Raw genomic sequence first — 23,915 nt, 5'->3', positions numbered from 1 at the left:
TGCACATATCCAGTCTTCCAGCATTGCACTTAAGGTTTGCTCCAGGACGTGCGTTACATACTTCCCATGTTATGGTATGGAAATACCGCCATGTTATGTTGGGCATTTTGAAATTGAAGCCCCTCTTTTTTAATGAGTAAAAAAACCCTACATGTCGTAGTAGCACTTTAGAGTTGTAGGGGGCCTGGAGTAGGCTCTCACTTGGTGCTATGCAGGGTGCTCAGCTGGTTCTGTCTAGCTGAGGCTGCTTCAAGTATTGTGAGCACAAGCCTTTATGCACTCATTAATTTAGGGATCAAAAAAATCACTCCCTTGAGCAAACTTCTTTAGCAGTGTTCACATCTTCTTTTTCCCCATTAGAGGCATCTAGTTTGACCTGAAAGCACTGGCACAGTTATGTTGAGAAGGCACTTACATTTGAAGTACCACAAAAATTATAAGGGGAGCCATACAGTGAAGAAAAGCCCCTGTTCTTGTAAGCAGCACCGCCCTAGTATTTTTTTGTGAGTAGGCCAGTCAACAATATCATATCTAGTCATAGGAGCTGTTTCTAACATAACATGCAATGACATCTTTGTGCTTTTTCTGCACTGGGATGTATCTTTGCAACATTATAATTGCTTAGTTATATATCTAGCTAGGGCTGTAACAGGGAAGGGGCAGATGAATGCAGTGGAATGGAGATGCAGTAGAATGGGCTCAACGCTGGCTATGCAAATCTGCCTGGCACCTAGGAAGGCCAGCAGATTACTTTTCCATATTGCTGTGTCTTCATAGCTGTATTTATATTAGCTAAATAAAATAATGCTTAGGGTTGTCTGCATACACTGCAGTTAGATTTGTAGCACGCAAACATTTGTGGTTTAGAGAACATATTGATTGAGGTGCTAAGTCTGCTTAAATCCAGCAGGGAAGGAAAAAGAACTGTTTGAACTGGCTTGAGATCAAGTAGAAAGAATGAACCGGAACCTCACCTCTGTAATAATCAGATTTACTCTCACAGGCAAACGTGAAAAAATAAAACCAGCAGCTCCTACATTGCTCCATGCACTGATTTTTATAGCTTGAGAACCAAACACAATGTAAATCAATGAGTGCATCAGAAGATCTGCAGTACATTGGCCCATAATCTCTGTCACTGAGGTGCCAGTAACTATAACACGATGGCTAGTCAGATCCATGCAGTTAGGCACAGCTTAGTTAGGCAGCATGGTGATAAACACCGTTTTGGAAAGGAAACCTAGCTCCACAGTAGGTGCTGCTGCTAGAAAACTGAAAAATTAACGCTGCAAGTATATGCTGTATACTTGTTGTCTTCCTCCTATATAGACCAGCTGGGATCTAAGACTTACTGTCAAGTTGTTTGTACTTTTCTTTTTTACTTTCTTTTCAAAATTATTGCCTTGCTAAAAGCTCTGAAAATTTCCTTATTGTCAAAGAAACGCTGAATGTTCATGTGTTGGTTAGCACTGCCATATTTATACACAGTTATCAAAGATGTGCAAGTATAAAGTATGTCTGTGTGATAACATATGGGTATTATTAGTTATCTAGCAGCCAAAGATTCATAAAAGCATTAGTTATAGGTATCTTGATCACTTAAAAGTTGCTGGATTTGTTTCCTATTAATTATGTAAAATTATGGCTACTTTATACAGAAAATTCTCCAGGGTAGAATAAACTGATGGAAAATATGCTAATTTTTTGAACTAGTATTATAACTTATGAAATTATTCTGCAACCTGCATTTAGGCCAAGCATGCTAATAAACATTCTTACCTGTATACATCAAGGCAACAAGGCAGCTCGTATGTCCAGAACTACTTTTGAGCTGGGTAATACTATGAAAAAGATGTTATGCCTAGAGACTTGGTCAAAGCAGAGCGACAACTTGTATTAGCTATGATTTAACAGGATTACAGGAGGGATTGCCAGACAGCTACTCAACACACAAACTGCCTGGCTAGATAAGGCTAGTGCAGATTGGAAATAAAAAGCTGTAAAGGCAAAACCATCTGTGGGAGGAGGTGAATAGTAGGCATCTACAGGGAAATGCACTCCGGTATTAGCACAGGGAAGGCCACCTAACATTTCTCTATTCTGTACGATGATTTTAGTGCAATGACTTTCTCTCCTTCTCTTGCCATACAGTATATATAATGAGAGTCTAACCACATACCGTGAAACCTGTCCTTTGGACCATAGTTGCGAGTCTAATCTCCGATTGCTCAGTTAGCCCAACTAAGATACATGAGAACACACACAATTTCCCTGTAAACAATAGCCTATTTGCTCTGAAGCAATCAAAATACTTCTGTGACTTTCATTTACCAGACTGCAATGGCAGGGAAATTCCTTCTAAGCCCTCTGAAGAGAGAGAACCCTAATACAAAGGGTCATTGGGAAATAGAAGAGGAAAAATAAAAAGTCAAGGACAAAGTGATAGAGTAAAGCAAATAAACACTGAAGAAAGAATATAAATTAAAATTTCCACTTTTTCATAAAAGCACATGCAAGCCCTAACTACCACTGAGGACCATCAAGGCAATAATGTGCCTGTTTTCGCAAACAGTAGTCTAGGCAGGGTGTGAAAGTGGGAATTAAGGTATCCCTACCTTTTCCTGAAGATTTGACCCAACAGAGGAGGCTGTCAAAGGAAAAGGAAGGTGGAAGGTGTATTCCTGTGTGTAACAGCCTTAGCCATGGTCTTATAGGCACCTGTTTCAGTGACAAATAAATGACAGCTAGAATTTGACTGTCATTGAAACACAGAAAATTACACAAATGCTTCTTAAAAGCAAGACTCTAATTGTGGTTATCTGTTCGGGATAGGACTTGGAGCCTGTGGTTCTAAAAAGGTGAGGTTTACAGCTGAAGCATCGGTCCCGGAATTCAGTTAGAGAGGTGCGTGCTCCTGTTCATAATCCTAGTTAATTTAGTGAAGCTTTGCTAAGGCACAGCAATCTGCCTGTACAAACTTTGTGGTAAATTCTGTAGCATGACAAAGGCATGGGACTACAGGGTGGTGTACCTCTATCTATAGAAGTAAAACAAATTCATAGCTTAGGTAATACTATGGAAAAGGTAGTTGCTGAAACAGTTTGAGTGTGTAAACTTGAGAACTGTAAGCAAATAAAGTTGAATGAATTATGTAGCAATGATGTCCCTTTTTATAATATACAGCTTTATACTTGTGACTTAGTACGGACTTCTGAAACGTAGAGCTTTTGCAGATGTTTTGCCTGATTCTCTGCAGCTTTATTCTGTGAAGTGATTGAGAAAGAAGGCATTGTAGCATGTACTTCAGTCCATCCTTCTTCAAGGTAGTATTTAAGCACTTGCTTAACCTTAAAGAGTAAAATAAACGGGATTTGGAGTTCAATAGACACTAAAATAGCAAATCACTTACTGGAGTTCTTTCACTTGGGAAACGTTTATCCTCCAGGTATAAGTAGAAGATTTTTACATCTATGGTTTTGTGGCAAATGACTACCAAAAGACCATGGAGATCTAGGCTCAATTACATGATGGCTACATAAACACTTTTCCTTACTTTATACCAACGTTGAATCACCATCAATTAAACTATTCCCAATGTGAAAAAAAACCCACACCCAAACCTGTTCTTTTTATCCAATTGTTATTAACTTGATGTTGTTTTCTTTTTTCTGATTTCCAGACAGAACCTTGTTTCAGTTATTATGAAATACAGAGGTCAAGTGGAATATCTGTTGCAAAATGAGGTATTTGTTCTCAGTTTGTTATACCAGAAAAGCATTAAGTTCTAAGTGAAAGATATCTAATTACTGATCTGTCTCAAATGCAATTAAGGAAGACTTTTAATTAAGTCTGTTCAACCTGACTTTGAGAGAATATTAATTCTCTTAATAAAACTTGGCTTGAGATTAGGAACAAAGTGCTACGAATTTAAAATATCAAAGGTGACTATTTCTGAGTGTCAAGGAACTGTAAATAAAAACAGGATGGTTTGGGCTGGCAGTATAATATTTGGAATTAGTAGAGGTGTAATACACTATATGTATCTGCAGAATTTGCAAACCCACGAACCAAATGTTTGCATATTTAGGATATATATTCAAGCACGCGATAGTTTGCAGATTAGGTTTAGGCAGCAAAACTCACAAGTACTTAAAGTATTGTGAGCTGCCAAGTGAATGTTACATGCTTGAAGGAAAAATCTCTTAGTGAATCTTCTCTGCTAGCTAGTGTTTTAAGGACAAATGTCTAAAGGACAAATGCGTATTTAGGTGATAGCCTGGAAGAAACCAAATGGCTATTTGGTCTGAGTTTCAGGTGTCATGCTAATTGACTTTCTAGAGTTCGGAACTGGAAAGAAAATGAAGGAAAATAGTAAAATTAAAGAATACTGATGTAGCATGGAGATATTCCAGTGCATCCCTTCTGGAGTTATCACTCATTATGCTGAAGTATGGATTTCTTTGAAATATATGTTGAAACCTAAAATTCTTAGTTTGTTTCAGAAATCTGTCACCTGTGTTCAAGTCCAGATTTTAATCTTTCTGGATATCCTTGTTCCATGGTTATTTCTATTTTGAGTAGTCAGAAAACATACACATACATAAAAGTGTGTACATGTATACACACACATGTATATAAAAATGCACATATACATACAGATGTGTACCCAAATACATAAATATATATCAATACACATGTAAATAAATATATGTAGATAAAAGCATTCTACACTTTTTGCATAAATCTTTGACACTTTTCTTTTGCAAAATGCATAGAAATTTAAAAGCTGTTGAACTGTGCCTAGCTACAAAGTAAAGCCCTGGGTTTGATACTGTGCAGGTATTCACTGAACTTTCCCATGTAAGCAACTTCTCAAAGGGAACTATTTAGTATAGAAAAAGTGATGCAGTCATGACCATTTGGAAAACTGAGGTCCCTGAACTCAACGTGTGCAGATGTATTTCTTTACTGAAGTAGACCCATCAGTGTAGTTACTCACATTCACCTGAAATTTTAGGGCCTAGAGTAAGAAGATTCCAAATTCAAAGCTATAATCTTAACATTAATGAGACATTACAATCCGTCCTCTGCAACTGACACTCTGTAGATATTCCTCAGACCTATAATCAAGCGCTCTTAAATTTGTTTTTGCTAAAGATTTTTACCTTGAGTAAGCAATTGCTCGAGATCATTAACTTTTTATAAAGGGAAGACAGGACATTTTTCAAATATTCATGCTATGCAACAAATATGCATGTGTTACTCTAGAGCTAAATTTCTCCATAGTTTTTTTTTTTTTAACAAGGTCTTGTCTACACAGGGACACTCAATAAAGTTCATATGAATTACTTAAAAGAACAGAATTGCAAGTTAATGACGTAGGTCGGATCACCATGCAGATGTTTTCATTCAAAGGCATCCGAGTGTACAGAGCTTTTTCAAACCTATAATAATTAAAACTAGTGTTACTGCTTTGCTTTAATAAGTGGCTTGAAAAATTATGGAGCTATAATGTAATAAGTTTATAGTCATAAATATATAGCAAAGAAAGCAAAAAATGAGAACGCTATATTTGTTCTTTGAATCCTTGTTTACTGATTTTCTCTAACATCTGATGAAGATTTCTTTAAGAAGGTTTAAAATTGGGATCTCTATAACTGCCCCCTATCCCTAGGTTACACAGGAATAATTATGTTGATTTTCAAAGCCAGCACTCACAGCACTGGGAGGGTTGTTACTCTTCTTCTGATTCACCACAGGCCACCCTCAACACACTCTGAACTTTAAGCCACTAGGAGTTCCTCACGTATACTAAATTAAGTACACACATACCTGCTTAAGTTCTGTACTCAGCTGGAACTTTCTTAAGCATGCAGATTTAATCAAACAGATCTTGAGATTCTTACATTAAAAAAAAAAAAAAGCAATACTTATTTTTCACATTTATCTACCTACTTCCAAATTTACTTGTTCAAGTATGTCTGTTAAAAAGCCTCGGAGATACCAATACTTCTGACTTTTGTGACAAGCCCCCTAACATTATTATTAATAATGGTCAATAAATGGAAAAGTCATTTTATGATGGATAATGCCTCTATAAAATGGGGGGAAGAAAAAAAAAGTTTAGGATATTTGGCACAAGGTGGTGTTGGGATTGGTGCTGTTGGGGTTGAAATGTAAAGAATGTTCCCAGAAAGTGTGTGTGGTCAGATGCCTAGCCATTTTGGTTGCCCTGATAAACACTTGACGTGCACTTCATTTTTAAATCTCTTCAGAAAGTACTATTAGAGAGAAAACTTTGTAAATTTTTAATACAGAGTGTAGAACTTCTAGAATGAACTAGCCTTTTTTTAATCATATAAATAATTTAAACACCAAAATATCCTTCAAAGGTTCTGCTGGTATTTAAATATGTAGAGGGGAAAAAACACATATAGAAGAGGTTGACTATAATTCTTTTGAATTTTCAGAAAATGTAAAACTTCAGTAAGAAATGAATCTCTGTCTTCCTTTCTTTAGGATAAAAATCAATGTCATATGTCTACATATGGAAAAGGAAAACTCTTTGCATTATAATATCCCAAAAAGAAATAGTGTGAAAGAAGCAATCATTTGTAGTATACAGTGTTACATAATTTTTTTATATGCTTCCTCTCCTTGATCTGCAGTATGCTTCTTAGAATTAGCAACCATATAAACAAAGTCTATGGTATAGTAGCTTCCAGAAAATACTAAGTACTTTGTTAATTTATCTCTAAACAGAATAGTATATTATACAGAAATGGCTATATTCCTCAAGTACCCAACTCTCTTTGTGGAACAGCATATACATGATATATACGTATGTACAAAAAAATATAAACTGCTGAGTTTGGGTTTGTTGGGTTTTTTTTCTGTCCACCAGTACAGCTGTTTCTCTACTCAAGGATTACTCTTGTGTATGTCTATTGCTCGTGTACTGCTCAGAAATTGCCCTGCATGAATGTGTCTTTATAGACATAATATCCCTTGTTCTAATAATCCATATCCATTTGTGAAGAAGAAAAATGCTAAATTAAAATGTATATAAATTAAATGCTAAATTATAATTATATTTAATTTTTAATTACAAACTATATATAGTAATTAAAAAACTTATATGTACGTATATATGTGTGTGTGTATATATATATGCATTTCTTCAACAACTGCACAGTAAACTGGCATGTATAGTGCTTTGGTTTTGTCAGTGTTACATATGGTAACAAAGCCATGGCATTTTTACAGTTTTCTCCTTCTGCTGGCAATGTACATGTGCATAGAGAGTAAATCCTGCAAGAGTACAATTTAAAAATCTAAGTGGTAGGTAAGAAATACGAAAGAAAGGAAATGCACCCCTTGTAAATTGGCAGGAGGGTGAATCAACTTGAGACCAAAGTCTAAAGTTCTCAAGAGATCACAGTCAGCCATAGCCTTTTTCTCCCCAGAACCTCTAGTATGAAAAGCTGTTGTTGTCTTTAATTACTAAAAAAAAAAACCCAACAATTTATATTTAAAAGAATTCTGACAACCAAATATTTGAGGATATTTTATGTAATTCATACCTGCTTTAGCTCTACTCAAGGCAGGCAATGTGGAATTAGTAACCTCAATATATTTTTACGTTTATTTGTATTAATGACAGGTGGTAACCTTCTCAGTGCAGTCTGGATATAGACCTTAAGCTTAAAAATAGAAAGTTCATCTTCGTACAATTTTTCTTTTTCAGGCATGAAATGGATGAGTTAGAGAAACGGTTTTATCAGTACATAGACATGCTGTAGCGCACTAAAAGGAACATTTATCAGTACAGAAACACGGAGAATATTTATAGGAGAGCTTCTACTTGTTCAGAGAATGTATTTTAAGGTTCAACGAAGTGATATAACTATGCAGGAAACCCATGAAGTTTTATTCATTTATTAATTTTCCTGAACATAGAGTGCTTGATATTTTCCTTCCTTCGGGATCCAAATTACTTTTTCTTGAATTCCCCAAAGTATTTCTGAGATTATTCATGTAGAGATTTTTTTCATATTGTAATATTTAAAGATCTAAATTTATTATCCATAAGATTTAATAGTTTGAACTATATGTATATTTTGCAGAAAAGCTAGTTGCAGAAGTACACAGGTCTCAGATTATGCAGCCTCCCACATGCTCACTATTTTTAGGAGGAACATGGCTGTCTGCCAGCTCTCACAGAGATGGAGAGAAGACAATAGTGGGGATAAATTCACAGTATCATACAAACCTCAAAGTTGAGGTGAATCCTTTGGGTTCGTGTTTCCTCAGAAGTTTCTTTACAGTGCTTCTACACTCATGAAGTTCAGACAAACCAATGTTTTGCCTCAAAATCAGTCTTAGATACCAAATTTGTCACAGTTTCAACAAGGCACACTTTGTGGAAGATAACTGGGCTTCAACAAAAATTATGCTATCCTTAGGAAACTATTGTTCACTAGCAATTTCAACGTGGCCAGACTAATGCACAGTGTGTTTGAATTTTGCATGAGCAGATATGATTTTCTACATACTCATTGGCATGATGTTTATGGTAACGTGTTTCTGATAAATGGTATGTGTCTACTGTTTGCTTTTTTTTTTCCCTTCTTTGTTATCAACAGCATAAAGTTGATAACGTGATTGAAGTAGCTAAAACAATCTGCAGCGTCCTCTGTTTTGTGGAAACCAAAGACATTACTGATGCAGTCAAGAAACTCCGTGCAGTGCCATTGGTGGAAGCACAGGTAAAAGACACAAGTTGATGTTCTGTTTTTCTCTTCAAAACTGGAGCTTGAATGGGTATCACTAATTTTCTGATTGATCAAGGCCATTCTACTGTCTTACTACGTATTTTCCCTCTGACAAGCATTAGATAGAGGTACTACAAAAAAAGAAAAGATTGTTGACAATGTGTGACAGAGGAGCAACAGAGGACTTGTCCTGTGTTTAACTGATGTGCTCCTCTGGTTGTTCTTTCTTATTCCCACCAAGTGTACAAATCTCTGCTTTGCCACATCACATATGTACCAAATCATGCAATTTCAAAGTATTCGATTTTCATATATTTAACATAGGTTGATAAAAATAAAAAAATCATTCTTTCTGTAAATGTCACTTAAATTATGAGTTTTTCAGATAGAAATGTCTCTGCTATTTATGCAGAGAACCACCAGCATCATATAGTCCCAATTTTAGCTAGAATGCTCACTCTTAAAACAATGAAGTGGGTTTCTGTGAACTGGGACTTTGGAGGGCAGTATCTGTTCTCAGCTTTGTCATCAGCTGTTTTGATATGACCTTGGACAAGTCACTGTGACCTGATCTACAGAAGTTCTGAGCACCCAAAAATTCTTTTGAAGTCAGCATCTTGGAAATACAGGTGCTCAGCAAATTTTAAAATCAAGCCGTTAATCACTTGGATTTAGTCTGGTGTAACCTTAAAACATGCTAATTCTTTCCCACGTTAATGAAATTCCCTCTTCACACTTTCTTAAAAAATTTAGTAAGTTAGTAAGGCATTTTTTTCTTTTCTTGTATGGTCTCTGTCTTGTCATTCTTTCTCACAGCAAATATTGTGTAGAAAAACATGCCAAGCTGGGCAAGAGGCTTGCGTTCTCAGACGATTAACTGCTTACAAAACTCTTATTCTTTCTCTTTGTTGTTTTTTTAAGCTGATGCCTTGTGATATATGTAAGAATGTCTAGGACAGGAAAGTAAACAATGGGATAACTAGTGTTAACTGAGTTAACCACTGAGTGTTAATTAGAAACATGTCTAGCTACATAAGTGGAATTTATTTAATTATGCCTGATACGCAGTTTGAGGTCCCAAACATAAGACTGGGGAAACCTAGCGTAATTCTTTGTATAACAGTTCTTGTGTCACAGGAGTGATATATAGCAAATTAATTATATATTGTCATCCATATACACTTACTCTTGACAGCTTCAAAACCTCAAATGCTTATCATCTTACAAGGGCACACATCTTCCTGAGAGGTGAAAAGTTTCACCAGAGAGCAGAAAGTATATTAGTTGAAGAGGCTCTAATGATGCTCAGAAAACCTCTTTTCTTAACTCTCTGCATTCGTAGCCTCTGTTTATTCCTCTTAGATGGTGTGGGGGGTTGGAGGGAACAGCCTCCAACTTAGGTAAAATACAGGACCCAAGCAAATAAACTCTAGAACATCAATGTAGCTCTTTGCAGGTCTGGGTTTTAAGTAAATCCCTGCACCATGTTTCTGTAACAGAGGACACTAGAGATCACAGAGCAGACATTGCTGCATGGCCTTGGGCAGAACCAGCTGCGACCTTCTGGAATTAGTTATGTGAGTGCTGTCTTTCTGAAGGTTGGCAAGTATTTTTAAGGACCAAGCTGAAAGGTATTTTTGTTGTTGCTCAGAGACGACCAGATGATTCACTTAAGTGCCCCCTCTTGCTTCCCTTCTCGGTCGTGACTCACTGTAAATCTTGTTTTTATAGCATCCTAAATATTTTCATGTCCACTTCAGCATCAATTATTAGAAGTCACTGTTCTGGGTAAATTCCAGCATAAATGGGTCTGTGACAGCACACATTTTGTCTGGCATGTTGTTGATTTAAATGGAAATAAGAATATCTCCATTTAAGAAAAGGTTTTCCTGTATATTAGAGGGCAAATACAGTAAAGAAAGGGATAAAAGAAATAACAAGGGATTCACATGATCTGCTTTTCAGTTAAACCCCAGGTTGTCCTGAGAGGCAGCAGGATCTTACCCTCGAGAAAAGTGTTTTGTCAATCCAGAAGCTTTCTTAAGAGATAGATAAAGAGCTTGGTCCAGTAAAAAGACAGAGAAGACAGTAACAGAACATGTTCTCCTTTAGGATGGAATCAGAGCAGAAGAAATGTATTAAGACTAATTTGTTAATAGATTTCTTTTGGAGTAAAAAGAACTTTAGTGTATTTTCCCTTTGAGTGTTCAAGGTCAGCTCTGTGAACCCAATGTGTAAACCGCCTTCTATGACTGGCTTATATTTACTGAGTATCCCTGAGTGCGTTTTCAGCCCCATCCTCTCTGAATTCCAGCAAAGAGATAGAAATAGTAGTCAAAGAGCCAGATCAGTTCCTATTAGTGTGGCCTGTCCTGAGCAATCAGAAAACACCACATGTCATGCCATGAAGAATAAGATAATGGGGTAAAAAACAGAGAGTACAGGTCATCTTTTTCAAGTCTAAGGTTTCTGTTGATGTTCGTGTTTTCTTCTGCTTCTCTTCTGAGTCACTGTCATGCAAATAGTTTTTATTTTAGAGATGGAGTGATTGTTACTAGGCAAATAATTGCATTATGAGCTGATCCTATCCTGTTGTAAAAGCAAACAAGCAAACAAAAAACCCAAAACAAACAAACAAAAAAGCCCTGCTCCAAGTGTTAATAGCTTGCCATTGCTCGTTCCCAGCAGTGTCCAATTTCCAGCTCCACTGTATAGACAGTCTCCAATATATACAGGTTCCGCTGAACCAACTTCCATGTACTTCCTTGCACAGAGGGAGTAATACACTTTCCTTTTTCTGTTTTACCTATTTAAATTATAAGCTCCTCAGGGCAAGGAATGCCTCTCCTTATCTATATGTACAGTCTCCAGCACAGTAGAGTGCTGGTACTGGCTGTAATCTCCAGAGGCTGAAAATAAGTGGTGGTGATCATGATGATAATGATGGTGTTTGCTCATCTGTAATGAGCAAAATGATACTGTTCCTGAATACTCTCTTCTGAATGTTAAAAAGATTCTGTCCTGATAGAATATTTTATCGCTAGCCTTAAAATATTTTTCTGTCTTAATATTCACATAAGAAGCTGCTTGCCTCCACATTTCTCTTGGAGAATACTGACTAGATTGTTACTCATTGTTTAAAGTTTTTAAGTTGTTGAAGTTTTGTTCCCTTAACATTCCCTTTCAGGCTTGGTTAGCTGAACTAGTTGTCTGTCCCTTGAAGCCTTCCTGTAAAGGCTGCCTATGACCTTGACTGACACCCCTCTCCCCCTTACTCTCCTTGGTGAAGCAGACCAGACTAACAACTGACTTTCAAACAAATGGATTAAAAAAAAAAAAAAAAAAAGCCAAACTGTTCCTGCACCAGCAAACACTGTTGCTGCTTCTTGCTTTTTACTCCTTTGAGAAATAAGTGCTAGGACAGTCGATTAGACTTCAGCAATCTAGAAAAAGTTCAGGTTTCATTTTTATGAAGAGCTTCATCTTTCTCAGCAGCAACTGAACTATAAATGTCACAAAGCAGTAATATATATTTCTGCACGTTCTGTAACTCGAACACTGTTCCATTTTATGAAAATACAGATTGCACATTATATGCAACTACCTCATGTAAAGACTATAAATATAATAAATCAGATTTTATCTGTATTTATCAATATTTATACGAAGACAATGGACCATCTCTCCTGTCTCTATCAACATACGTAGCCAAAATTAGTACTCAGCAGTTGGATGTTTGATGGAGTACAAACTCCTACAAACCTTTTTTGAGTTAAACTGAGACTGAAGTGTAGGGACATTTTATGTGAATTCTGGGTACTGACAAAATTATTAAATACTGCAGTATTAGCATATCTTGTCAGTCAGCTCCAATTGTTTCTATTACATTCATCAGCATAGTAGCCCCAAGACTTTTTGTTAGGTAGAAGAGAGGCTTTTTACAGACAAGCAGGTAACTTGCACCACAAGTAAAGTGAAATTTTTGAGGCTACCTGTTACATCTCAAGTGCTGCAGCGTTACACATCGGGTAAGGGAGAAATGCCAGAAAAAAAAGTTCTAATTGCTTTTTCACCATGGTTTCCTGATGCTTTAGTGTAATGTATGGTGTGGGTTTGTGTGAAATACCTTTTAATGCATCCATTTGGCAAGCTTCATGTGCACATAATGCCTCAGGGAATCTACTGCTTACTCCTTCCAACGTAAAATACATAGGGTGCCAGTATATGTTTGTGTATACGTATCTGTACATGTGTGCTTGCATACTTTAGAAAAAAACCTCAATGTGCTTCTATTTAATTCTGGATTTATGCACACACACAAAAAAAAGGAAACAAAGTTATTTCCAATCTTCTGTGTTTAATTAAACTGTACTTATTAGTTCCTCACTGCCAGTACTATGCATTTCTGTACTGTGGTTAAGAGATTATGAAAGCAACTGGCACCGGTGACAGTTTCTTCTTAACTGATTGCGTCTCTTTATAAATGTGATTCATTCAGTCTCTAACCAACCTAACCCTGGGATTTTAAAATCTGTTCAGGGGAAACTCTGGGCCTGCTGCACAATTAATGTTTTTCATCTCTTTTTTCGTTTTGGTGGGGTTTTTTTTCCTTCCTTTTTTTACAGCAGCTCACAAAAGTCCTAGGAGATCAAATCCTGCCAGAACGAGCACTAATCCACTATATATTAAATGGGCTACACTATGTTGAAATTATAAGCGCTGTTCCAAAAGGTTGTTTACTTTCCAAAATTTGAGAGAATTGAACAAAGGTCTCTGTTCCCATTTGTCTCGCTGCATTATAAAGATTGTGAAAACATATTTCTCAGCCTGGAGGTTGCTTTCCTCCCCTCAAGTAAGCATTTGACTTCTCTTCATATTTACCAGACAAATGCTGGCAGCCCCAAGCTGGGTACCAGAGGGAGAATGTACATCCAGCGTTGTAATTCTTATGTCTCTTCTGCATCTTGCTGAATACCTATGTACTAACACGAAGCATTCCCAACCGGCTGGAAAGGGTTTAATGACTATAAAGGACAGTAAACCTTTCAGGGTTCAAACAGTGCAAGCCACGGGCAATACTGAAACACAGACATTAACTGTCTGGTCAAGATTTGCATCTCAGTAATTTATTTCTGTCACCCTGGTACATGCGAGTCTGATGTCAGAGCCAGGCCAGGCCAGGCCAGACCGTGCAGCTGGCAGGGAAAGCTGGTCACCCACACTTGCCTTTGAGCTGTGGCCGGGTCCCACCTGCAGCCCCGGGGCTGCGGGTGCTGCCTGTCCTGCTGGGAGATGTGCCCAGCTACCTGCCCCAACGGCAGTTTTTCATGTGCAGATGGGGAGGCACAGGCAGTGTAGCAATATTTAATTTCATCCAGTGTCTGAGAAGGCTGGATCAAGGTCTAATTGATGGCAGTTATTGTACTTGGGGATTTAATGGAGCATCTTTTAAAAAAAACAAAAAAAAACAAACAAAAAAACCCCAAACAGAACAGCCAAGAAAAAAAAATTGTAATTAGGCTGGTCTGTTCAGTCTAAGTAACTGGCCTGATCTTTCAGCAGTCATAAGCAGCCAGCAGCTCCTGCTGACAGCAGTGGGATATGAGAGGTGGGAATCCAGATTCTGAAGTAATGGTAGGGATCAAGAGCTGTGTTTAGGCACCAAGGGTGTAAACACCTCCTAAATCCCTGCACCTAATATTTCCTGTTGGCCATCTCTGGTTAGCTGCCTGCTCAGAGGCCTTTGAAGAGTACAGCTATTTTTGCTGATTTGCCACAGAAACATATGTGAAATGTAGGCTACTTGAGTGGAGACTTGGTGTTCCTCAGCTTTGAAGGGAAGCTAAGGTTCTGCTTGCTCAGCGTGGTTGTGGGATTCACACATCAATAGATAAGGCATGCAGAGGGATGGAAAGGGTATTCTTCTCTCTGTTATACCAATGCAGAGGCTGAAAACGTGTGTGCACCTCAAATGTTGATAAGGACTTCTTTGTACCTTGACATGCCTAAATAACGTCAGAAATCGGGTCCTGAGTCTGAGATGATACGATGTCTGAGATGGTAGAGGAAGCAGATGGAAGAGCTGGGAAGCAGGTCCTGTTTATTCTGAATCCCAGTCATGTCTTCTGTCATCATAACTTTAGGACACATCCTTCCCCTTTCTCACCTTATTTCCCATGAGTACTACTCCTAAAACCATTATAACTGCTATCTGGTCTTTTCTGAACTAACTGATTACTTTTTCCCTCTGGTTTTGTCTTTATAGAATTCACTTCAAAGTGTGGACACACCAGACAAAGGTAAAGTGTTATTTTAAAAATACATTAATTCAAGATGTATCATTAGAAAACACATGTCTTGCTATTTGTTTGTATTAATGAACTGTTATGGTTGGCATAGTGCAGATGTTTACATATTTGGTCATATTATAAGGTAATTATGACAAGCTAAAATTTAAGTGATCTAAAAACATAAATAAATCATAGCATTTCCCAAAACTAATCCGGAGATTTAAATATGGAAAATGAATAGCAGAGTGAAAGAATTGATTACAGTTAGTGGTGATCATGGCAGTTGTCCTAAACCCCAACTTTTTCTGTGGAGAAAAGGGAAAATAAGGAACTTCATGAAAGCCTAAAAAAATATTTTTTGTATGGCTTTTCTACTTGGCTCTGATAACTTTCATTTCTCCCTCCTTAAGCTTTAGTTCTTTGTTGTCTTTTGTTATGTAAATAGTGTGTTATCTTAAATTTACATAATGTCATAAGAAGAGTAGGTTAATTAATAGTAATGGACAAAATCAAAGACCTTGCCTTATTTAATTCCTCCGTTAGCTTAGACTCATTTGCTAATGCCCAGTACTATTAGCATTACTGCGGGGCACCTTGCGGACTGAGGCATGTGCAGGAGTCCTGTCATGTGTCCCTGTGCCGGATACCCGGAGGGGGACAGCTGCATGGGGCCACGGGTCCTGCTGTACCCCTCTGTGGCTGGCCTGCGACATGCAGCTGGGGGGTGCTACACGGATGCTTTCAGAGGGCCTTCCGTCTGAATGTTGGGGTGGGCTGGGCTGGGCTGTGGAACAGTGATCTCTCTCCATTTTGTTTGAGAAAAAAAGTGGCCTCCAAGATGCTTTTTTTTTCCCCTCTTTCTTTTTTCCTCTGTCTGCTTTTCTCAATTGCAGTGTGCTCAGAGAGGTAAAAAGGTGAACCGACCACAAAGACTGCAGCAGCCTTTCAAACACAGAGGTGGTGCAAGTGCAGGCCTCCAAATGCCAGGCTTGTTGTTTCACCATTATTCAACTTCGTGAACAGCAAACAAAGAAACGGGAATTATATTTGTAAGCTGCCAGGAAAAGCTAAGCAGCTGGAGGGCCAGGGGATCAGGGGGGAGAACATGCAGGTGCAGAAGGGAGGAGAAGGTAAATGCGGTTTGTAGGATTCTTCTCCCTTGGATATAGTAATTTATCCCATCTTTTTTGGTTTTTTAACACTTAACAGCAACTAATTCTTGATGATGAAAAGAATGAATAGTTACTAATCAACATCTAACTTAGAAATGTCTTCCTCTGCACGCTGTTCAGAAAACCTGTCTGGAAAGGATTTAAAACATTCCTTTATTTAAAGATATTTCCAAATTTGGACTTCATTGAATCAGCAGCTTCCTCAAGGAAAATCTGATTTATTGAATAACAGTAAAGGAATCAGATTTTTTTTACTCTCTACTTCTCTTACCTATTTATTTATGCCAGGAAACCTTCAACTGTGAAGAGTGATGCTTCTCTGTTTGTTCTCAGCACGCCCTAATTTCATAACAGTTGCAGAATCCTTTTGGTAGTGTAATATTAGAAACTGCAACTTACCGATTGCAAGTCAGAACTTGCCAGGCCATTAGTCATTCTGTGGAGCAGCCTACGTTCAAAGTTGTCCAAGGTAACCAAAATTCAAATTGACCTCTTACATGCAGTGATACACATTTCATATACGTTAAAACATACTGCATGTCTTATATCTGCACCTATTAAATAAACTTCTAAAAGCCAGCAAAATAATTAACATTAGGCTAATGAGCGCTAACAGAAAAGTCTAGCTATTGTATCAAAGCTGGTGTTAAGGGCATGTCTGATAAAAACCAAAGTGTGAGAGCAATGACCAAAACCGATCTGTTGGAACGTAGGCCTGATCCCCAAGAAGTGGACAAAGCCATTCTACACATCTTCTCTTTTGGGGATCATGAGCTTTCCTTAGTTCCTGTCTTCTCAGTGCTCACCTTCATGATAATGCCATGGGGCCTCCCATCTGTTGGCCTAGGGACCCTGAGCCTGAGAGGAACCCAGATGATATTGTCACCTGCTGAAGCTAGAAGTAAAAACCAGCTAGGTGGTGAGATGTGCATTCCTGCTGAAATCACCTTTGTGTTTCCTTTTCCACCTCATTTGCTTCCCGCCCTCTTTTTGCCTCATTATGCTACCTGGCTAGAGTTGTAGGCATGCAAAAATTTGCAAGTCTGTGACCCAAAAGTAAAATCACCACCTTAGCTCAGTGCTGGTAAATTTTTTCCAGATCTCCAGGAAGCTAAAGACTGTGTGCTTTGCTTTCTCTAGCAGCACAATTACAAATGAAGTCACCATTGACAGCCGAGGGGGAAACAGACTGCATTTCCCATTTGTAATGTTTTTTTCTGTCTCTTACATGTATTCATGTTTATCTTGAAGAAAGCAGGATCGAATTTGAACAGCAAGAGCAGCAGTTACTCCAACTGATAATTTCGTTTTCCTCTCCTAAGTGATAGTTATTACCCTAAGTATCATAAGAGTTTTGGTTTTCTTCATTATAGCTTCGCTCTACCACAAAAGAGAAAAAGATAAAGGCTACTATTGAAATTAAAACCTTACTTAATAATCTGTTTAGAAACCGCTTTAATCTTTCTCTTTAATAAAAGATTATCAGTGGTTTAATATTAGTAATTCACCATGGACTAAGCAAGTCAAAGACTATATTCAAAATATCCAGTCTTGATTTAGTGTTGCAATAACTGGCTCTATTAACAGTGTTATCTCTGTAGACCGAAGTATTCCATTGCTGCGAACAGAGCAGTACTTACGTTATGCCTAAGTCTGGATCATGTTCTTTTTCCTCTGTATGAAGTCCTTAGAAGATTATATTAATGTTTTAGTACTCAAATTATTTTTTCATTTCTTCCTAAATGTGAGGAACGCTAGGCATTTCTAGACATTAGCGCCTTTCTGCAGCATCAAGTGTTCCCAGAAAATAATGAATGAGATTATTCAAGTTAGGGATTTAGCATTGGAGTTTGCTGCAATCCAGAGTATGAAAAGACAGGCCTCAAGCTGGTACAAAACTTGAGTCTGTGCATATTTTTCAAAAGCTGATGAATGAATGTTTATACAATGTCTACAGCCTTTCTACTTCAGGCTGGGATTTCACCGGATCAGACATAATAAGCAGCTTTTGGCATTTGATTAGTAGTTCTCTGGGACCTATCCCAGAAAGTCTAGTATGCGCCATGAACTGATGATATTGAATCAACAGTCTTTTCCAACTGAATTGCTGGAGTTGCTATCTTTTTCGAGTAAATGCAGAAATCAGACACCTTGATGATGATACATTTCATGAAGTTGTCGTTATATTTAAGGGTGTAAAGGTTCACTAATTGTGCTTGGGATTTGATAGTTGCTTCTAGACCTGATCATAAAAATATTCACCACAGAATGTTTCACCCACCCCCAAAAAAAGTAGGCAGGGGAAAAAAATGGAAGGTTTTTTGAAGGTTTTGCTATATAAAACTGAAAGTGCAGCTTCCTTGTTTTCTTAGCACAAAGCCATTATAGTTTTGTTTTGGAAAAAATCTCGCTTTTTTTCAGAATACAGAAAAACGTCAAGAGCTTTTTATTGATTGCATTTCATCTCCGTAAGCGTCTCCTGCATTGCTTTCAAATCTGAGCATGGCTCTTTACCTCTGAATTTTTGCTGTGTTACATCCTGATACGTTGTTCTGAAAGCCAGGGGTTTTTTAACCATGACCAGTTTTTAAATATGTTCTAATCAACACTGCTTAGCACCTTACCTAAATCTTAAAGGGTTTTTTTCTGGGTGTTTTGCGTGTGTGTGTATGATCTAAACTGTATTTAGGAGCTTGCTCTTTTTTAGAGGGAAGCCTCTAAAAATAAGTGGGAAAAAACAATATAAAGCTCCTGTTCTCCAAAATGTCTTTAAGGTGTCAAAAGGGTCTTAAGCCTTCCTTCCAAATTCTGTTTAACAAGATATTTTTCATGTTTTATGGAGAGAAAATGTGTGTACGGAGACAGAGAGGGCGTGTTTACTATGTATTAAATTGACATCAACTGCTAGTGCAATAACAACAAAGTACCTGCTCTGTTGGAAGGTCTGGCACTAAAATAATATGTGAATTGTAATACTGGACTGAGAAGAAGAAAGTAAGTGGTTTTCTATAAGGAATATGTTAGTATGTTCCTTACTAATTCTTGAAGGCACCTGCAGGCATATACATTAACACTTTTAAGGATGGTGTGGATTGTTTTGTGTCTCACTAAGGGTGAAATGTATTCCTTCAAACTTCGTGTACAAGGAACATCTGTCAGAAGTAAGCATATCTGGCAGCTGTAGTTAAAGTTCACTTCCCTTAGTCTCATCTCATTTCTGCAAGTCTCATTCCTTCTCACCTTCACTGAGAAGGTGATGCCAAATAATTTCACACTAGAAATAAATTATGAGGTTTGAGTTATGAGACTATTAATCTTGGTCACAATTCACTTTGCCATGTGGTGTATTCATTGTCTCCTAGATACTGGCTATGCCTGGGACACCTTTCTAGGAAATAAACTTTGGCATAGGTGAAGCTGTGAATCCGCTGTAGGAAGTCCATAGCCTGTGCTGTGTAAGTCAGTGAAACACCATAGTCCTTTCTCATCTAAGATTTATTAATCATAAAAATCATAAGAAGCAGTAAAGTTCTCTGGCTTCATGAATGAGAGATATAATTTCAGTGTACCAAATCCTATTCAGCAGCTCATAAAAATGTAGTGAAAAGATGCTGACCAGCTCTTGTGAGTAATGGACACTTACAGACTAGCCAAGATGTTTGTCTTTAATTTAGTTAATTGCTACTGGGCTTAATGAGTGAAGAGTTGGGCGGGGGGGAAAGGGCTGACTCTGGCATGGAAACCATAGAGTCATTTTAAACTGAGAGCTGACAAGAGTAAGAAAACGAATGTAGAAAAAATGCTGCAGCTGCAAACTAGGTCATACTTGGACATTTGCATACACTTGAGAAACTCAGTCCCTGAGAAGATCTTCCTTCTGGATCTTCTAATAATTAGATAAATAATGCTGAAGTTTCATTCGTCTCCCTTTGATGGCAGCTGAGCTGATTGCCCCGTTGCTGTCTTCACCCCTCACATGCCATCTTAGCGAGAGAGGCAGCCTGTAGTCCTCCCCCAGGCCCTGCTTCCAAACTGGCTCCGTTTCTGCATTCAGGCACAGACTGCAGGACCACGGGTGAAAGGTGGAAATTTAAGAGAGGGAGGAAAAAGAACATTTCCCAGCTCCCTTCAGCAGGGAGAATCACGAACATCGTCTGCAACTAAGTGAAGACTGTTAACCTTGCCCCATCTATCCACATAGATCTTGTAGGGTGGGCAGGTCCTTGGCACCCAGGAAACTTTTTTCACCTGACCACTGACAGATAGAAGCATGTTATAAATAATTGAGGCCAAAATTGTGCTTTTCCTTGTTTTCCCTCACTCTTGGTGGGTTTTTTTTGTTTGTTTGTCTGGTTTTTATGTATCTGGCATTCAGTTTTGTCTCTCAGGTAAATCATGACAGTCTTTCTTCTGCAAAAATGGCCAGTGGACAAGATAGCTTGGATATAGAAATAGGCACCTTAGATATAGTGATAGGTACCTTATTCACTTCCTTGCCTGGCATGTGTAGATTTTCTGTTATGGAAAATATTTACCCTATCGTGTATGTTTCTCCTGACTTTTTTTTTTTTTTCTTTTGTCCAAGGAGTATTCCCTTCTTTCTGTGGCTTAGCTGAAATACAATGCATTTCCTCTTGTTCTGTGGACAAAATTTGAAACATTGCCTTACAGCCTAGAATATGGATTGTGTAAAAACTGCTGGTGGCCAAAGGGTTCACTTCAACACGCAGCAGGAAGTTTACACAGATTCTGAGCTACATTTTACCCCTTTTTTGGAGAAAATGCTGAGAAGGTTCCACTCAACAATCATTAACTTCAATACGCCAATTTGCCTAAATAAGGACTTTGCTATTGTGCTATGTCTACCTGTCTGCCACATTGAACAGATTGGAGGCAGGGAGTCTCCTAAGTAGCTGTTTTTCCTTTACATAAATAATTTGGTGCATTTCAGATAAAGTATAAAATATTAGTTCAAATAATAGTCCACCGATGTCCTCTTCTGGATGTCTTAAGAAGGCTTTCTGTATATGACTATAGGTAATTCCTTGGAATGTAAAAGAATTCAGTGCAAATTAAACATTTAGTTTGGGAGGTACCAAGTTATTACACATTCAAGAGAACAGGATATAAGAGTAAAATGGTATTCTAGGGGAAAAAAAAAACATTAGAGGAAGAGATTTATTCAGAACAATATAGTGAAGGATGATAAATGGAGAAAATAGTAAGAGAATAAGTAAATTAATTAAAAATGAGTGCTAGATAGAGAAGTATAGATGAACAGAGAGTAAAAGGGCTGAGTTTTCTTAACCTGTCAGTCCCTAAAATGATTCAGTTTTCCTATGTGGAAGATGATTACAATACAACAAGGAGTAGTAATCTAGCCAGTCCTTCATGAGTGCAATAATTTACTGTCAGTATTTCCACTAGCACACCCCACTATATGTCAAACTATTTCAATTTCATGAATATCTCTATTGTTACATAGTTAAAATTTGTCTATTATAAAATGAAGACTGAAATAACTCCGTTGCACTGTTTGCAATGCATTTTGTGACTCAATAGTTCTGAGTATTTGCTTGTTTAAAGGCAGAAGGTATCAAAGAAAGGGAATAAAATTCCAGACTGAACACATGTTTTTTGGAGACGTTTCTGTCAGGAAACTGAGGTGGCTAAGTCCAGTGAATCGTGGTGATTCCTGCACTTATCCCAAGTATAAAAAGCTAATATAAGCAAGCCTCAGGCTTCCTATTCCTGTAAATTATTTATTTATTTATTTATTTCAATAGATACTATTGGACAGCTAATAGGGGGCTGCTGAATACAGTGGCCAGACGAGTTTAGGGAGTATGTCAGGAACTGTAGCAGGTGATGAGAGTATGTTCTTGTCGTGTAGGAACCCATGAGTTAGAAGGGGGGAAAAAGGGAGAATCTGGGGTACTCCTCATGGAAGACAAATCACCCTGATCTTGGAATGCTACAATGTATTCTGACATTTTCTCTCTCAACCTGTCCTTTGCCTGAGAAATGAGTGCTTGTACCAGCTCTCCTCACTCGGTGGAGGCTGCCAGGACTGGGGTTTTTAATTTTCGCTGGCAATCAGGCAATCCCCTAGCCGCTCCAAAAACACAGAGAGAGGGAAGATGGATAAAAGCCAGTAATTGCAGAAAAAGAGCACTGCAAAGCTGAAGCCACAGGAAATAATATAAATAAAGGTGTGATATAAATAAAGCTACAGCCTGCATTTCATATACATCTGTGTACGTCTGTATTTCAGTGTCCATCATTGTGTAATTTTATCACCAGTCCATGCACATCTGAATGCTGACCATGTCTGATTGTGGCTGCTATTGTATATATTTTATTAATTGTTTACCTACAGTTGCAACAGCTTTAGAGTCTTAAAATTTAACCAGTGCTTTTTCTCTATTCTACTCTTGCATTGCCCGTCCCTTGAACTAAGAAGCTACTAGCTGCTGAAAGTACAAAATACCTACATAACAAAAATCCATCCAATACAAAAATTAACAGACTAAAATGGCATATCTGAGGCACACACTAGCTTGCTGTAGTTTAAAATGCTTACTTTGAAAATGCCTTAATTTGAAAGCACTGTAATGAAAGACTGTTAATGATGCACCAGAAATGAGCTAAGGCTGGTTTCAGAAGCACAGATGGCTAATTGGCTTCAGTTGGTAGGTTATGTCATTTTAATTAAATTTTATTAGGAAGCATTTCAAAGCCATAACTGATGGTTTAAGATAAATATGGTTCTTCATAAATGACCTATTGCTAACCTTTATTTCTTTCTCTCTCTCCTCTCAGTGTTAATAGAGGCTGCTGTGACTGAGCTCTCCATGGCCATCTCTCGTCTCATCCATGTTTACAGCAGCAGCTTTGATGCCAATTTCCAGCTTGCCAGCATACCTAAAAGCCCTTCATGTTCAGATGTCAACCTAGACTCCCAGCTCAGCTTCACTGTTTACGCTGCCCATAACATCCCAGAAGCCTGGGTGAACAGGTAGGAGGAGATCTAGCAGCTGTTCACAAGATGGGGTATTGTCTCTTGTGATCACGTGTTTTTCACAGATGCTAGCTTACTTCCGTTGGCTTGGATACTCCTGTATTAATGCCGGAGACTGGGTAAGAGGGTGTATCTCTCCTGTTTTTCTAGCATGAAGTGCGCTTACTTAAGCTTAACTAAGAGAATTCTGGGTCCCACAGACAGATGGAAAATTGAGGAGGTGGCCTAGATGGTTGCCCTTGACCGGTGTGGAAGGAGGGTAATAGAAGCAAGGTCAGAGCGCTGCCTTGATGGGTGTGTGTACAAATGCTTGCTTGTGTGACTGACTTGCTCAGAGGGAGGAAGGCAGGAAAGGCTGAGTGCTGCATGCCAAGAGAGTTTGGACTGGGACTTTGTGTGGCCTCCGCAGTGCAAGTAACTGGAAGGATTGAAGGCCAGCTTACCACATTAGACAAGAGGGGGGCTTTCTTAAACTCAGTCTGAATGAGGCTTTATCAGCCATTTTTGCTCTGGATGTATTCAAACCACATTACTTGGCTAAGCATGGCAGGCCACTCAAGAGGACTACAAAGAGGTAGTGAAGCTATGTCGGGAAAAAATCAGGAGGGCCAAAGCCCAGCTAGAACTAAACCTGGCTTCTGTTGTCAAGGACAACAAA

At 38.1% G+C, this 23,915-nt stretch overlaps 1 protein-coding gene across 3 annotated transcripts in view; it reads left to right on the top strand.

The window, feature by feature from the left end:
• Window positions 1-23,915, top strand: part of PIK3C2G (phosphatidylinositol-4-phosphate 3-kinase catalytic subunit type 2 gamma) — a 287,677-nt gene that overhangs the window by 112,014 nt on the left and 151,748 nt on the right. For all 3 annotated transcript variants that reach the window (XM_054225048.1, XM_054225029.1, XM_054225038.1), the window contains exons 8-11: window positions 3,680-3,743; window positions 8,646-8,768; window positions 15,040-15,073; window positions 23,059-23,254. In XM_054225048.1, the coding sequence (XP_054081023.1) occupies window positions 3,680-3,743; window positions 8,646-8,768; window positions 15,040-15,073; window positions 23,059-23,254 (417 nt within the window). The remainder of the gene's footprint in view (window positions 1-3,679; window positions 3,744-8,645; window positions 8,769-15,039; window positions 15,074-23,058; window positions 23,255-23,915) is intronic.

This window comes from Rissa tridactyla, chromosome 1 (assembly GCF_028500815.1).
Source record: "Rissa tridactyla isolate bRisTri1 chromosome 1, bRisTri1.patW.cur.20221130, whole genome shotgun sequence".
Classification (NCBI taxonomy): domain Eukaryota; kingdom Metazoa; phylum Chordata; class Aves; order Charadriiformes; family Laridae; genus Rissa; species Rissa tridactyla.
The sequence above is the reverse complement of the archived record's forward strand: the minus strand, read 5'-3'. Positions and strand labels throughout refer to the sequence as shown.